This window comes from Tympanuchus pallidicinctus, unplaced genomic scaffold (genome assembly GCF_026119805.1).
Source record: "Tympanuchus pallidicinctus isolate F22 unplaced genomic scaffold, pur_lepc_1.0 scaffold4, whole genome shotgun sequence".
Lineage (NCBI taxonomy): Eukaryota > Metazoa > Chordata > Aves > Galliformes > Phasianidae > Tympanuchus > Tympanuchus pallidicinctus.
Genome location: NW_026294758.1, coordinates 13,277,832 through 13,291,405, shown reverse-complemented (window position 1 = coordinate 13,291,405; position 13,574 = coordinate 13,277,832). Strand labels below are relative to the sequence as shown.

Genomic DNA, 13,574 nt, shown 5'->3' with positions numbered 1-13,574 from the left:
AGTCAAAGTGAGAAATTTTTTTTATATTCATAACAAATACTCCTCCATGTTAACATTACAGTTTGGCCCAGATAGTCCCTGTGATTGGTTTTATTTATGTGTACTTTTTTTTTTTTTCCATATAACTGGGTTTTGATCTGTGTTCTGATCTTTTCATAGGCTTAAAAATTAAATTAACAGGCTAGCTAACACCTCTGTTTCAGCTTGCCTAGCTGGAAATGTAAAGAATTTTACTTAATTTATTTAATTGAGAAACATAAAAATGTTGGGTTGCCTTTAGATGGTTGGCTGGGACTAAGCCGAAAGTACAAGGAAGACATGAGAGTTCTGTTTTTACTGTATGTGCAAGGTACCTTGAAATGACAATATGAGGAGGATGAGTTTGCAGAGGATTTAGTAGGAAAGCTGTGAAGAGTCTTTGCTGAATCTGCATCGAAGTCAGTGAAATAAAAAGGGTTTGTGCTCAGAAATAACTGGGTATCTCATCAATTTGCCTGCAGGGCACAATCCCACAGTCACAGTAGGAACTACCATTTCCAAAGTGGCGTATAGCAAATGACTGTGTTTGTTCTCCCAGACTGTCACAAATTTGAGATAAAACATGTTGACTTCTCTCTGCGTAAACTCTTATCCAGAACAGCAACAGCTGCAGTGCCGCCGTGGATAAATCACTGCATTACCTAGTCTGGTTGCTGGTTAGGACATGTGTAGCTGCTGCTGTCCTGATCACATCATTGCCCTCAGCTTCACCTGGAGAAGCTCTGCTGACAGGCCTGGTTAGGAGAGTAACAGACAACTACAGACAAGCAAGACAGACAAACACTTTATATCAAGATGTTGGATACTCTGCAGCAGGAAAAATAATAGGAACTGACCTATGCTGGCCTTGCTGGACCTCATCACATTCCAAGTCCTGCTCTGCAGTCCCTGCTCCTGACACACTGTCCAAATGAAACAGCAGCATTCATTGTATTCAGCGTGCATCGATGCTTAAAGATGGAAGGGGAATCATGGGAGGAAGCTTTCATGCTCATTATATTTCTCAGTCTTGCAGGAATCATGACAGGTTACTCCTTCCCTGAGTTTATTACAAGCATTTTCATTGCCAAATTTCCCTATTTCTCATCAGAAAATGTTTCTGTGGGAGCTTTCTATCTGGCTTTAACAGAATTATGACTTAAAAAATATTAAATTTCAATCCTTCAAAAGCTGATGAAATTATCAGGGAGAGTTGCTATAATAAATCTTTGTGTACCAGTATAACCTCAATCAGTCCTATTTTTATCTGAGTAATAGTGAATTTTAGTGAAAAAATATATACTTTATGCCAGAGAATATGGAGAATTATTTATAGCAGTGCTATTGTATGTCATAACTGAACTAGGTAAACATCATAGTTCTCCGTAAACTGCATTTCTGTTTTGAACAAAATCTCATGAAAAACTACACTTCAGGTTTCAAAGAGCCAGTACTTTCTAAAGGCTTTAAACTGAGCATTTCTTGGAAGCTTGCTATTAAGGTGTACTTCTTGCCAACCTGTTCTGTACTAAATGTTAGTGGTGGTGGTGTTAATAGTGCAGCAGTAAATGAGAAGATCATGGCTATGTTTGTGGCCAAGACCATTGCATATGCTATCCACCTAAAGTCAGTCCATCTTTTTATCCTTCTCCTCTCTCTATAAAATAATGTGTATTAGATAGATGCAGATGTTTTTTATTCTTGTTTTTTGATCAAGTTCATGGCTTCTGCATACTTATTGTTCTATTATTTGTTCACAAATTGCAGAGATATATGAATTTCCATTGGTGGAATACCTAATTTCTCCTGTTTTGTTACATTGGCATATTATGACAATGACTTTTGCCTCTTTTTCTGCAGTTCTACATTTTTTTAAGCATGCTGGGAAGTTCTTCTTGGACTTTAGGACAGTTGGTTGAATAGCTCCCTCATAAATATGATGTGATTTATGGTCCAGATTTACGCTTCTCCATTTGCTCACACCTAGAAGTGAATCTGCAGAAGTGCATTACAGATTTTCAGAGTTGGTTCTGAAATGTCTTTGAAAATAATGCTCTATCTTTATTCTGTGCAGTCTTTTGGAACTGTAAACTTGCCTTGTTCATATTGACATTTTCTCCTGAGAAAAATAGTCTTTTTTGTTTATTCTTCCTTTCTGACAAGGATTTATTTTCAGTTAAATTCCATTTAAATTTTGATTGCCTACATCTTCAACTGTTTAGACATCTGAATGATACAGCATCCCAAAACTGATTTCTATGAATCATTGCCATCAAAGACATTAGTACACCAGTGAAAATGTCTGCTGCAGAATCAGTGCCAAGAGCAAAAAACATGACAAGATGCTTCTTCCTCTCCTGTTGAAAAAGGCAGTGGCTCTGTAAACTGCTGCGATGAGAAAAGTGGTCTAATCATGGTTCTGGGAAGATTATGATGATTGAAAAGAACAAAATTAAATGAAATTTCAGGGTTGGTGGGAGTATTTTAAACTGATAGAGTGTAATTACTCCCCAGCTCTTAAGCATGCACCACACTTGAAAGCACTGCCTGAGAGCAATTTTTTTTTTGCTTGGTTCTGGCTATATCATAGAATCATAGAACTGCCAGTGTCGAAAAGGATTCATCTGGTTTCAACCCCCCTGCTACGTGCAGGGTCACCACCCACCAGACCAGGCTGCCCAGTGCCACATCCAGCCTGGCCTTGAATGCCTCCAGGGATGGGGCATCTGCAACCTCCTTGGGCAACCTGTAACAGTGTGTCACCATGCTCTGAATGAAAAACTTCCTGCTCAAATCTAACCAAAACCTCCTCTGTCTCAGTTTAAAACTATTCTTTCTTGTCCTGTTACTGTAGGAGTTTATGTCAGCTGTCTTTCCGAATCAGCATAGTGAATTTGTGCTACATGGAAGAGGTTTCCCAAACAGTGGTGGAAGCCCCACCGCTGGAGACATTAAAGGCCAGGCTGGTCTGTGCTCTGAGCAACCTGATGTAGCTGTAGGGGTTCCTGCTCATTGCAGGGGAGTGGGACTAGATGGCCTTTTAGGGTCCCTTCCAACACATGGTTCTGTCCTACTGTGATTCTGTGATTATGCAGATATTACCCCTTTCATCTATAATTAGATTTGAATGGACTTAAACGAGATTATGGCCTTTACCTGCTTGATTTAGTGTTCATCATTTACTCTAGTCAAAGGAAACTTTTGCACTGACATACAAAGGCAATTTCAGGGAGATTAATTGTGGGTATCAAGTGGCACCTTACTCAAGTTCTGTCAGATGGTGTACGCTGTGAGGAAGTGCAGCAGTGGGCACTCTTTACTGGGATTCATATGTAAACATCATAGCCAAAATCTTTACAGTGAGAGACATGTAAGTTGCTGTACTCTGGAGCTGACTGCAGCACCATGAATGGGGCTGCCTTCTTCACAGTATAACATCAGAAGGAAGCCAGGCTGGAAGAATGCATCAGGATTTTTAAGCAACACCTTCCTCAGATTTCTATGCAGGGATCTTCTACTTTCAGAGCCTTTGCGATCCATTAATTCTTAAATTACTGAGGCAAAGCCCGCAAAGTACTAAGGATCTTCTATCATCCTTGATTTGCCTGGTAGATAAGGGGTCCTTTATGCCCAAATAAGCTACTGCTTTTTTATAAAATGATGTGTTGAACTCTTGTTCTTGCCCTGTTGATTTTCACTCCTTTGTTTGAAAACAAAGTTGCTATATAATTAGAATATATTACTTCCAAACCTAAATCTGTATTTCTCTTATGTACACGAAGTAGAGCATCTTGAGTTGTTTTTCTTCACAATTGCCATAGAAAAAAATGCATTGAAAATGCTTTTAATGCTAAAAGAGCCGGTTCACATTGCACACTGGGAACTGTGCTTCCTGCTGAAGTACATTAAGTAAAAAAGATTTTCAGCACTAGCTTCATTATAGCCATTGAACAGTTATAATAGTTTGTGTTTTACTAAGCTCTGACTTGAGAAGTTTAAAACCCATAAAGGAACTCAGACACAAAGGGCCAATTAGTTCCTGCTACATCCATATACACTGAAAGGAGCTGCCGCCGTCACGAGGTTAGCCTCATGAGAGTTTTGTATGTAAGAAAGCTGCAAGGATTTGAAGGCATTTTTCCTCCCTCTTCACCAGGATTTTTCTGCAAACACTGACAAAACCTGCAGACCTGATTGCAAAACACCATGTCCTGTTTTCATTTCCTAAGTTGTTCCAAGCTCAGTGCTGTTCAGAACTTGATTGAAAAAGCCTCTAAAAGCAAAGATTCTGTCTGTTAAAATACAGAAGTAACATTGTAACTTAAATGTTCAGGTGCCATGTACGGGTATAGAGGGGCCTGCTCTACAGTAGAACAAATGCAGGGTTTTTCCTTCCTTAAAGAATTGAGGTAAAACATTATGCATATTAAGGGAGCATTAAAAAAATTGATTATTTACATTTAATTTCGATTATTTTTCCTCAAATCTTCCTTCATTCAGTAGTGCTCTTATTTCTCCAAGTTTCAATTCCTGCTGAAGCATTTAGCTCTTCAACGGATTATTTTTGCTTGTCATTGGTGGAGGATTTTTCATCATTTTGCTTCTTGAGGTGCAGCGTTTGATTTGTTGTACATTGAGGCTGAGGCATAAAAAGGAGACAGTGTAACAATAATCCTGATCTAAACTCATGGTTTCCTTAGAAACAAATCACAAGAAATATTTTCTATATGAATCCTCACCCAAAAAAACACTTCTTAATATTAATATTTGGGGGGAAAAAAAAAAAAAAAGTGAATCTGAAACATTAGGTATATGCATAAGATCAAAGAAAACTAACAAAACTTATTTGGTATTGTGTTATCTTCCTTGAGATCTTCCTTTTCCTGAACAGTTACACCTGAAGATATCACTGAAGGGCACATATAGAAGGCAAATAACCAATGATTTTTATGTTTGACTGTACTTTTTAATTCGTTTTTGAAAATGATTTTCTTTTTATTATAAATTTTGTAAATATATGTCATATTTTTCTATCTTGTCTATTTATAAATAATCTTAAATTCTATACAGAGAGTTAGATCTTTATAACAGAATTCCAGAAATCTTTGTGTCTGACTGTTTGCTGCTCTGTGTTAACTAAATTTTGAAATGGAGTAATCTCAAGAATTGTCCTCTTACAAACCGTATGTTGGTGGGTTTTTTTTTCCTCTGAGAAACAAGTAACACAGAAGGTTTTCCAAGGCAGACAGACTCGAATACCTTCTGATTAATGCCTGTCTAAATTCTTTCATTCTCTCCATTATAGCTGCAAATGTTCCTGACTTTTCCTGGTGTCCATGAGAAAGATCCTGTGAAAAAAACCTAATTTTTATAGGCATCTTCTCCTCTCTCCTACAGATGTATGAGTAGTTATTCATTATGTATTGTGAGAAATGTGATAAAGCAACAGTGACGTTTATTTTTGCTTTAAAGACAAAAAATATTAGAAGCCCAACTATTTCAGTCAAATAGCGGAGAAATTTGTAACACTGATGTCTGATAATCCTTAATAGCTGCTAGATTATCTTTCCAAGTGAGAGAAAATCTTGAGATCATATCGTAAAGGATTTAAATGTCTGGCTGGCAGACACTTGATCCCTCTCTTGCCTCTGCATATCCCTGCACTCGGGCTGCCATCCCAAGTGGTAAGAAACGCACTAAGTTAGCTTTTTCATCCTTTTTTTTTTTTATTAATTTATGTGTGCATATGAAATGAATGAAAGAAGTAATTAGTACAGGTGTAAAGATAGCATTTTTGATGTTACAAGTATGTTTTTTTCTTTCTGATATAAAAAAAAAGAAGGAATCAAAACAATCTAGGATCAGAATTGTGTTCCTCCGTAGGCTAGCAGTGATGTTGTGCCATTTTACTGTTTCAGATAAACCTACAGAAGAAGATGCGAGTCACTGGAGTTATAACCCAAGGTGCCAAAAGGATTGGAAGTCCAGAGTATGTGAAATCTTACAAAATTGCTTATAGCAATGATGGGAAGTCATGGACGATGTACAAAGTAAAAGGCACAAATGAGGATATGGTAAGATTAAGTCATCTCTGTATGAATATGTCTTGTGGTCCAGCTCAGTAATTTGAGCTATCTCTGGTAGATAAGCCTAATTACTTGACAGCTTGATATAGCTTTCCATGTTCTTATTTTATTCCAGAAAAAAAATCAATAAATTCATACTTTCTGTCTGCTAAGAATTTCTTATACTTTAATTGATGGTCATATAAATGCTGTGTCCCAAGGCTAGAAAAATCCTGTTTATTACACTTATCTAATTTTCATTTTAATTAGTTTACCAGTAATTATTCATTACTATGTTTTCAATTTAGTCTTATTACATTGGCAGATTAGTGTTAACCCTTTAAAGCATTGAACTCATTAATCAGTGCTAATCTCCTTGCTACACAAACAGTGTCATCCAGTGAGAAGTGCGCATCTACAGTTTTTAAAGAGAGCTGTACATACAAAGCAGGCCTAAATAGAGGAATGCTTACAGGTTTAATTCAGTGCCCACGGAGATCAGTGGGAGGGTTACAGTACACTTCAGTGGGAACTGGACCAGGCTCTTGGAGTAGAGGCGAATAATAGATGTCAATCAGTGCAGATAATTGAAGGTTAAATGAATAAGGTCTATTTAATGCAGTAATTAGACAAGAAGATGTAATTTATTGCATTAGTAGATCAGGTTCCCAGGAGTGACAAGATAGAGGCCCTGATTCAGTGCAGGTAGCAAACACACACTGGTGCAAGCCAATGGAAATGTGTTTTGCTTAAAGATTTCCTTATTGAACAGTGGGGGAAATGGGGCATTCTCTGTGAAAAATTCTGTGTGAAATGTGGAAAGCAGATCAGAAGAGTGGATATTTCTGAAGCATGGAAATGAGCTATACCTTTAGTATAAATCTTGGCATGTTTTTGAAACAGTTTTGTTTTTTTACAGGTGTTCCGTGGAAATGTGGACAACAATACCCCGTATGCTAACTCCTTCACACCTCCAATAAAATCACAGTACATACGCCTGTATCCTCAGGTTTGCCGACGACATTGCACATTGAGAATGGAACTCCTGGGCTGTGAGTTATCAGGTGGGTTCCTTGAAGGGAACAAGAATCATATAATCATAGAACAGCTTGAGCTGGAAGGGATTTTAAGGCCCACTCCATTCCAATGGTTTGCAGTTGGCAGGTTACCCATCCCAGATCAAGTAGCCCATCCACCCTGGCCCTGAGTGCCTCCAGGGATGGGGCACCAACAGCTCTCTGGGCAGCTGTGCCAGGGCCTCACTGCACTCTGAACAAAAATTTTCTTCCTTATTTTCAATCTAAGACTACGATTTTTCAGTTTAGACCCATTTTTCCTTGCCTTATCACTACACTCCCTGAGGAGTCCCTTCCTGTCCTTCCTATTGGCCTCTTTAGGTACTTAAGGGCTCAATGAGGCCTTACTGGACTTTAAGCAAGCACTGCATTTTCATTCCCATGGACTAAACAACCTTATGGAATACAGTTGGCAGGCAAAAATTAATCTGTTCCTACGTAAATCATGTCAAAACTATACTGATATAAGTAATAAAAGTGACAATATTCTATTGCAGTAGGACAGTAATAGTAGTGGGGTAGCTCAGTAACTCTTTGTAAATCTTTCTGGAACCAAAGCTGACCTGATTCATTTCTCATGAGGGTCAGGTACATGCCAGCCTCAGAGGTATCAGTGTGCTTCAGCTGCAGCCAAACACCACTCAGAGTGGAGACAGACTTATTTTTCTGGGCTGCTTTGACAAGATTTCAGTTTAAATTTATGTTGTGGGTTTCCAGCAGAAGCAGAGATTGTTTCTTATAGCAGAAAGTAAAAGAGTAAGTGGAGCCAATATAAACCTCCTTAAGGTTTGTAGTAGCAGAAGTTATAACTCAAAAATGTAAAGCCTGACCTCTAGCTACTCTCTTCAAGAACTGTATTCCCTCACAAATTCAGTAAAGCATGTAAATTTTTTATCTTTTTCAAGAGATCAACCTTTTACCAGTGGGAGCGCTCCACTGAATTCATTTTAGAATGATTTTTATGTGACTGCCTGCTTACTGTACAAACAATAGTCATCCAATTCACGAATGATATATCAAAACAGCTGGAGTTAAATAATTCTCAGTTCTCTAGTGGCATCAAAACCAGATTCAGAAATGAAAAGTTAATGCATTAATCTCAGTGTAGCCCTTTTCCAATATAGATAAGTTTGAGAGTAAATAGAAAATTCTGTTTTGCTGCTTTAGTCTATTAGATTTTTTTTATTTTTTTTTTTTATGTCTTCCATTTCTGGAACAGCAATTTAGAGCAAGCCCTTGCCAGAATGACCAGGAATTGTTTTGCTCAAAGAACTGTGAAAGCTACTGAAGTGATTTCATTTCAGTGGTCTCCTAACAGTTTCAAGGTCATCATTTCTTAGAACCAGGGGCAGCCAAGGCTCAGCTGAATAGTTTCAATCTTAATGAAAGAAGAGTGTACATAAAGAGAGACTAGTTCACTCTAATTACAGGTGGTCTGTCTTAAGCAGAAGAACATGCTTCCCTGAAAAGTGCTGGTCCTAGGAAAAGAATCATTGACAAAGTGACTGAGACTATGTTGCAACACCAGATCATCCTAAAAACTAATCTTTATTAAGCTAAACTTAAGATGATCATTAGAGTCATTAAGGTTGGGAAAGACCTCTAAGATCATCAAGTCCAACCACAGTGTTCTTTATAATCTGTTATAGGTATATATTCTCAGAAGGACCCAAGGTCACAGCTTGCTGAAAATTGTGATCAGTGGTTGTGTAGTGGATTATCAATAAATGAGACATCAATCTTCATAGCCTTGTGTTCCTGCTTTCCACATGCTTTCAGATCTCTGTATTGTAAATTCCCTTTCCACCATAGGATATTCATTTCTGAGGAGACACAGATTACATCTACTGCTTATTGTAATGCCTTAATTAATTAATTACTAGCAGTAGGAGCAAAGTGTAGTTATTCAGCAGTGGATGACTTTCCACAACAGTCACTCACTCATGCAATGTGCTCATATGTTCACACATCTGCATTTGGCAGACAGTTGCCTTCTTGCACGTGGTTCATGTCGTATATGATTAATGCTAGTGTGTTTTGGTAGCCATGGACAAATTTGGCAAATCCTTGGTTTTCTGAGCTGTCAGTTTTTGCAGAGGAATGTTGGTCCCCAAAATTTAACCGTCCTTGGGAAACTTGCACATGTAAGTGTGCATGTATTTTTCCTCTTTCTGGCTGGTTGTTTTCCAGCAACTATTTTTCCATATTAATAGTACTTATACATACCAGTCACACAAACTCTAATATAAAAGCTCTTTATAACATCCTTGTTTAATACTAGATGTCACCCCCCTTGTTCATCCTCAGTAGTGTGTAATCTAGAAAGGAAAACTATGTTTTTCCAAGTGTGTCTACATGAGCTCTCATTAACAGGTTGTAAAAGTGGAGGAGAGTTTAATCCTTTCTCAAGGACAGTATGAAGTAAATTTAAAGAACATGCAGCATAGTGGAGGTGTCCCAAGGAGTTGTCAGCATTATTACAAATAAACTCCTATGAAGGAAAGTTACCTATGGACACAAAAGTTTTATATCAGTTCAGTGTTTCTGTTGTTTGTGCTCTGAGTGAAAGAGCACATGAACTATCAAAATACTCAGTCATTTCCTTTCATGCAGGGTGCCACAGGAGCTGCAAGGTGCCTGTGGTCTCTCTGGCACAAGGCTATCACATCGTTGTGCCACCTATGTGCATCGTGCTTATATCTTTTGCTTCACTTTGCTCTTCCACTGACTCATAACAACTGTCTTCCTCCTCCCCCTTTGTTATCCTTTTGGGGCAGTAGAGAAGGAAGGCAAGTGTGAAATGCCATTAAGGCATGCGTGCATGCACAGGCACACAAGCAGAGACATCTGTTGTTTCATTTATCAATAATAACACTTAAAACTGTTTTTGATTGATTGGACCAACACTGAAAAACAGTTTTGACAACCCTTGTTTTTGTGTCTGGAGCTCCCTTCATATTACTCAGATGAAACATTCCTGCTGAAAGTCCTTGTGATCTTGTAGTGAGACTTCAGAGCTGAATAATAAGCCAAATTCTTTTCTAAAGCAACAGATGAGTCTCCCTTATTTACACTATCATTTCTTCTCTTCTACTCCCAGGAAAATTATTTTGTTGTTTTTAACTTGGCAGTTCTCCCAGCAGGCAAGGCTACGCATTTTCTGTTTTTGCAGTGTGAATCAATTCTAAAAAGTTTATTCAAAAATGAACTCTGGTTTCTGTTTATTTCTTTCTATTCAATATGAAACATGCCCGTATTTCAAAGTTAAAATACACTTATTGTTAAAGAACATGGTATCATTACCTGTCTCTGATAATTTGTTCCTGCTGTTTGACCCCACTGGAGGGCTTGGACTTAGCTGCCCTGATTTGAATCCCCTATGAATCCAGATGATTCTGTGGTTAAAACGATTGGAGAAACTGAAAGTAGAACCTGACCAAAAGGCCTTTGCTAAGAGTATCAGAGAAACCAAATAAGAGTCACATCTTACAAATGAAGGTGAGCATATTGTGGAAGAAATGAACTTTTAAGAAAAAGAAAGCCAGCATTGATATCTAGCTCAAATAAAGCAAAAAAAAAAAAAAAAAAAAAAGACAATTTTGAGGGCGTGATAAGTGACCATACCATTCTGGTTCTATCAGAAGACACCAGCTGAGCTGGGTCATGTCACAGCAAGGAGGCCTTCACAGCTTCCCAGGGTGCTGTAAGCAGCAGAGCTGGTGGTGACTCAGGAAATGATTACCTGTAAGGAACCAGCTCAGTGGCTTGGGGTCCAAGCACCAAGTGATAAATCTATGCCTTCACAGTGATACATAAATTCAAGATCCTGTCCTTCATAATCATCACAGGGGGATGCACTCCTTGCACCAGCCCCAGTGAGGCTCACTAAGTATGGGACACGTTCTGACCCATCAGCTTTTTAGATGAGGAAATTAAAATGTTATTTAAAATTTAACTGAGATAAGTAGCTATTGAACTGAGGAGAATCACTGAAATTGTGGAATTAAAACTTCTGCAGATTTTCGATAGCTGGAACAGGTAATAAATGAGAAACCTGTCTCTTTTTATGTTCCCAGCTCCCCCCAGCCATACATCCACTTTTCTGGAGCTTTATGGAGGCTTTTCTTGTTCTCAGCTACCTGACTTGCCTTTCTTTTCCTTTTATGTCTTAAATCAGGCATCTCACCTACTTTTCTGACTTCCAGTACTGCTATTATAGCGGTGCCATTCCGGGTTGTCTTACCTGTTCTCAGTTTCCCTCTTCCTTCTTATGGATCTAAATGCATTTCACATATTCTCAGCCTAGCAGTACAGAGGAATATAGAGTCATTTGTTAAATTTTTATTATTTATATTGTTATTGTTGGCCCAGGTTGAGTTCTATTTTATTGCCACGAACACCCAGCAGGGATAAGGGAGAAACTCAAGATCTATCTTTAGCAACAGTCAAAATAAGTCAGCAAAGTGGGACAACCACCTGGCTTAAGCTAGATGAGCCTGTAACTCTATTTCTCCTACATAACTCTCAACAATATTCTCCCTCCTTCACAGACATTATTCTAGTCTTCTACTCTGCCAGTATGTGTGGGGGATTTTTTATTTTTGGTTGAGTATCAAGTAATTTGAAAGTGTAGAACTCAGTGCTTGTTAACATTTAAACTTCAGTAATGTTATTAAAAAAATAAACATAATGTTTTCTCAGCACACAACCACGTGCTTGATGTCACAAGGAATTACAAGGAATCACAAGGAATAAAAACATGGTAAGAATGAAGTGAATAGAGGAAATAATAGCAAATTCCTGGACAGAAAAAGAAAACCAAGATAAGAGACGAGTCATCTTTTCTGTGGGTTTCTGTTCATACATGTGTGTGGGTCTAAAATACTTTGAATTCTGTATTTTGTTTTCAATTCTTCCAAGTATTGAAACAAAGTGCCTTGAATTGGCTATTTTTCATTTGTTTGTTTGTAGTTTCTTCCCAACAATACTTATGATTAAAGTCCTTTCTTTGAGAATTGCTAGTTTTCTTTTCCATAAGGGAAAACCTAAACCACTTACAGAGATAAGTAGCGTGTGTCACAGATCTTATTTTGTTCTTCCAGGTTGCTCTGAACCCCTGGGGATGAAATCAGGGCATATACAGGACTATCAAATTACTGCCTCCAGTGTTTTCCGAACGCTCAACATGGATATGTTTGCTTGGGAGCCCAGAAAAGCCCGACTGGACAAGCAAGGCAAAGTTAATGCCTGGACCTCGGGCCACAATGACCAATCCCAGTGGCTGCAGGTAAACTTCCACATAAAATTTCACAGGCATTCGTCTTCTTTGTCATTCCAGCATTCACTGGAAGAAACCTGGCACACTGAAATTATCTTTGTCTAATTGAGACTGCTCAAAGATGCGTCAAGATCAGTCTGACAGTAGCAAGATTGATTCAGCACATAAATTCATTATAAAGCCACGCACAAGGGATGTTTTCAGCCTGAGAGTGATTTATACAAGTCAGTAGTAGGCTAATGTGAAAGACTGCAATAAATCACAGTATGAAGGCTATTTGACCAGTTGCTGACACATTTACATTTTTTGAACTGTTGAAAATAGCAGTGCTTTGAGCCAGCTGCCAGTTTGTGGTGGAGTTCTCAGCAGGAAGCCTCAATATTGCAAGACATGTGGTGCTAACCCCCTACAATCTTTCCACATATAAATTATGACATATTAGCTTTTTTACCTACAGTTGCTAAGCAATTTAGCAATATGCTTACTGTCTTTTCTCCAAGTTTACACATACACAGCAAGGGAGAAGCAGTTGCCTCATCTATTTAACATTTAAATAACTGTAGATCTTGGGATTTACAGAAAGTTTTTTAGAGGAGCTTCTGGAGTAGAGGAAGGTTTTGTTTTACAAGGATAAAGCAGATGAAAATGTTTTTTACAAGTAAGAGAGAGACAGTTTTATCACAGCCAGCGTTAGCCCTGTCAGTGATACCAAGAAACCAAGATTGTGCAGAGGCAGTGCAGAAATATCCTGTGGTGCATTATTTCTCCGTGGGCGACAATGGATTTTTAAATACAGATGGAAAAGAGTTGCAAAGTTAATTCTTACATTCTGTTCTGTTCTAAGTCTTGCTATGTTTGAACCTACCTGAACCTGCAAATTGAACTTGGACTCCTGTGACCACTTGTCAGTTCTCCGCAAGTCCTTTAGCAGGCATATTTTCTTATCCGCTCAATAAGAATGTTAAGAAACATTTATATATTTTTTTTTTCCAAAAGAATTCTTGTTTTGAAAAGGAAAAACAAACAAAACAAAACAAAAAAAAAGAAACAGGCATTAAAATCACTTGTTTTCTCACTGTTTAAACTGGTCATTAACTTCCTCATACTGCAAGCTGATTTTTCTGAATTCAGTATGTG

The 13,574-nt window shown here is 38.1% G+C and overlaps 1 protein-coding gene across 2 annotated transcripts in view; it reads left to right on the top strand.

Annotated features, from left to right (window-relative positions):
* Positions 1–13,574, top strand: part of EDIL3 (EGF like repeats and discoidin domains 3) — a 271,818-nt gene that overhangs the window by 205,490 nt on the left and 52,754 nt on the right. For both annotated transcript variants that reach the window (XM_052700525.1, XM_052700524.1), the window contains 3 exons: positions 5,937–6,092; positions 7,003–7,147; positions 12,262–12,446. In XM_052700525.1, the coding sequence (XP_052556485.1) occupies positions 5,937–6,092; positions 7,003–7,147; positions 12,262–12,446 (486 nt within the window). The remainder of the gene's footprint in view (positions 1–5,936; positions 6,093–7,002; positions 7,148–12,261; positions 12,447–13,574) is intronic.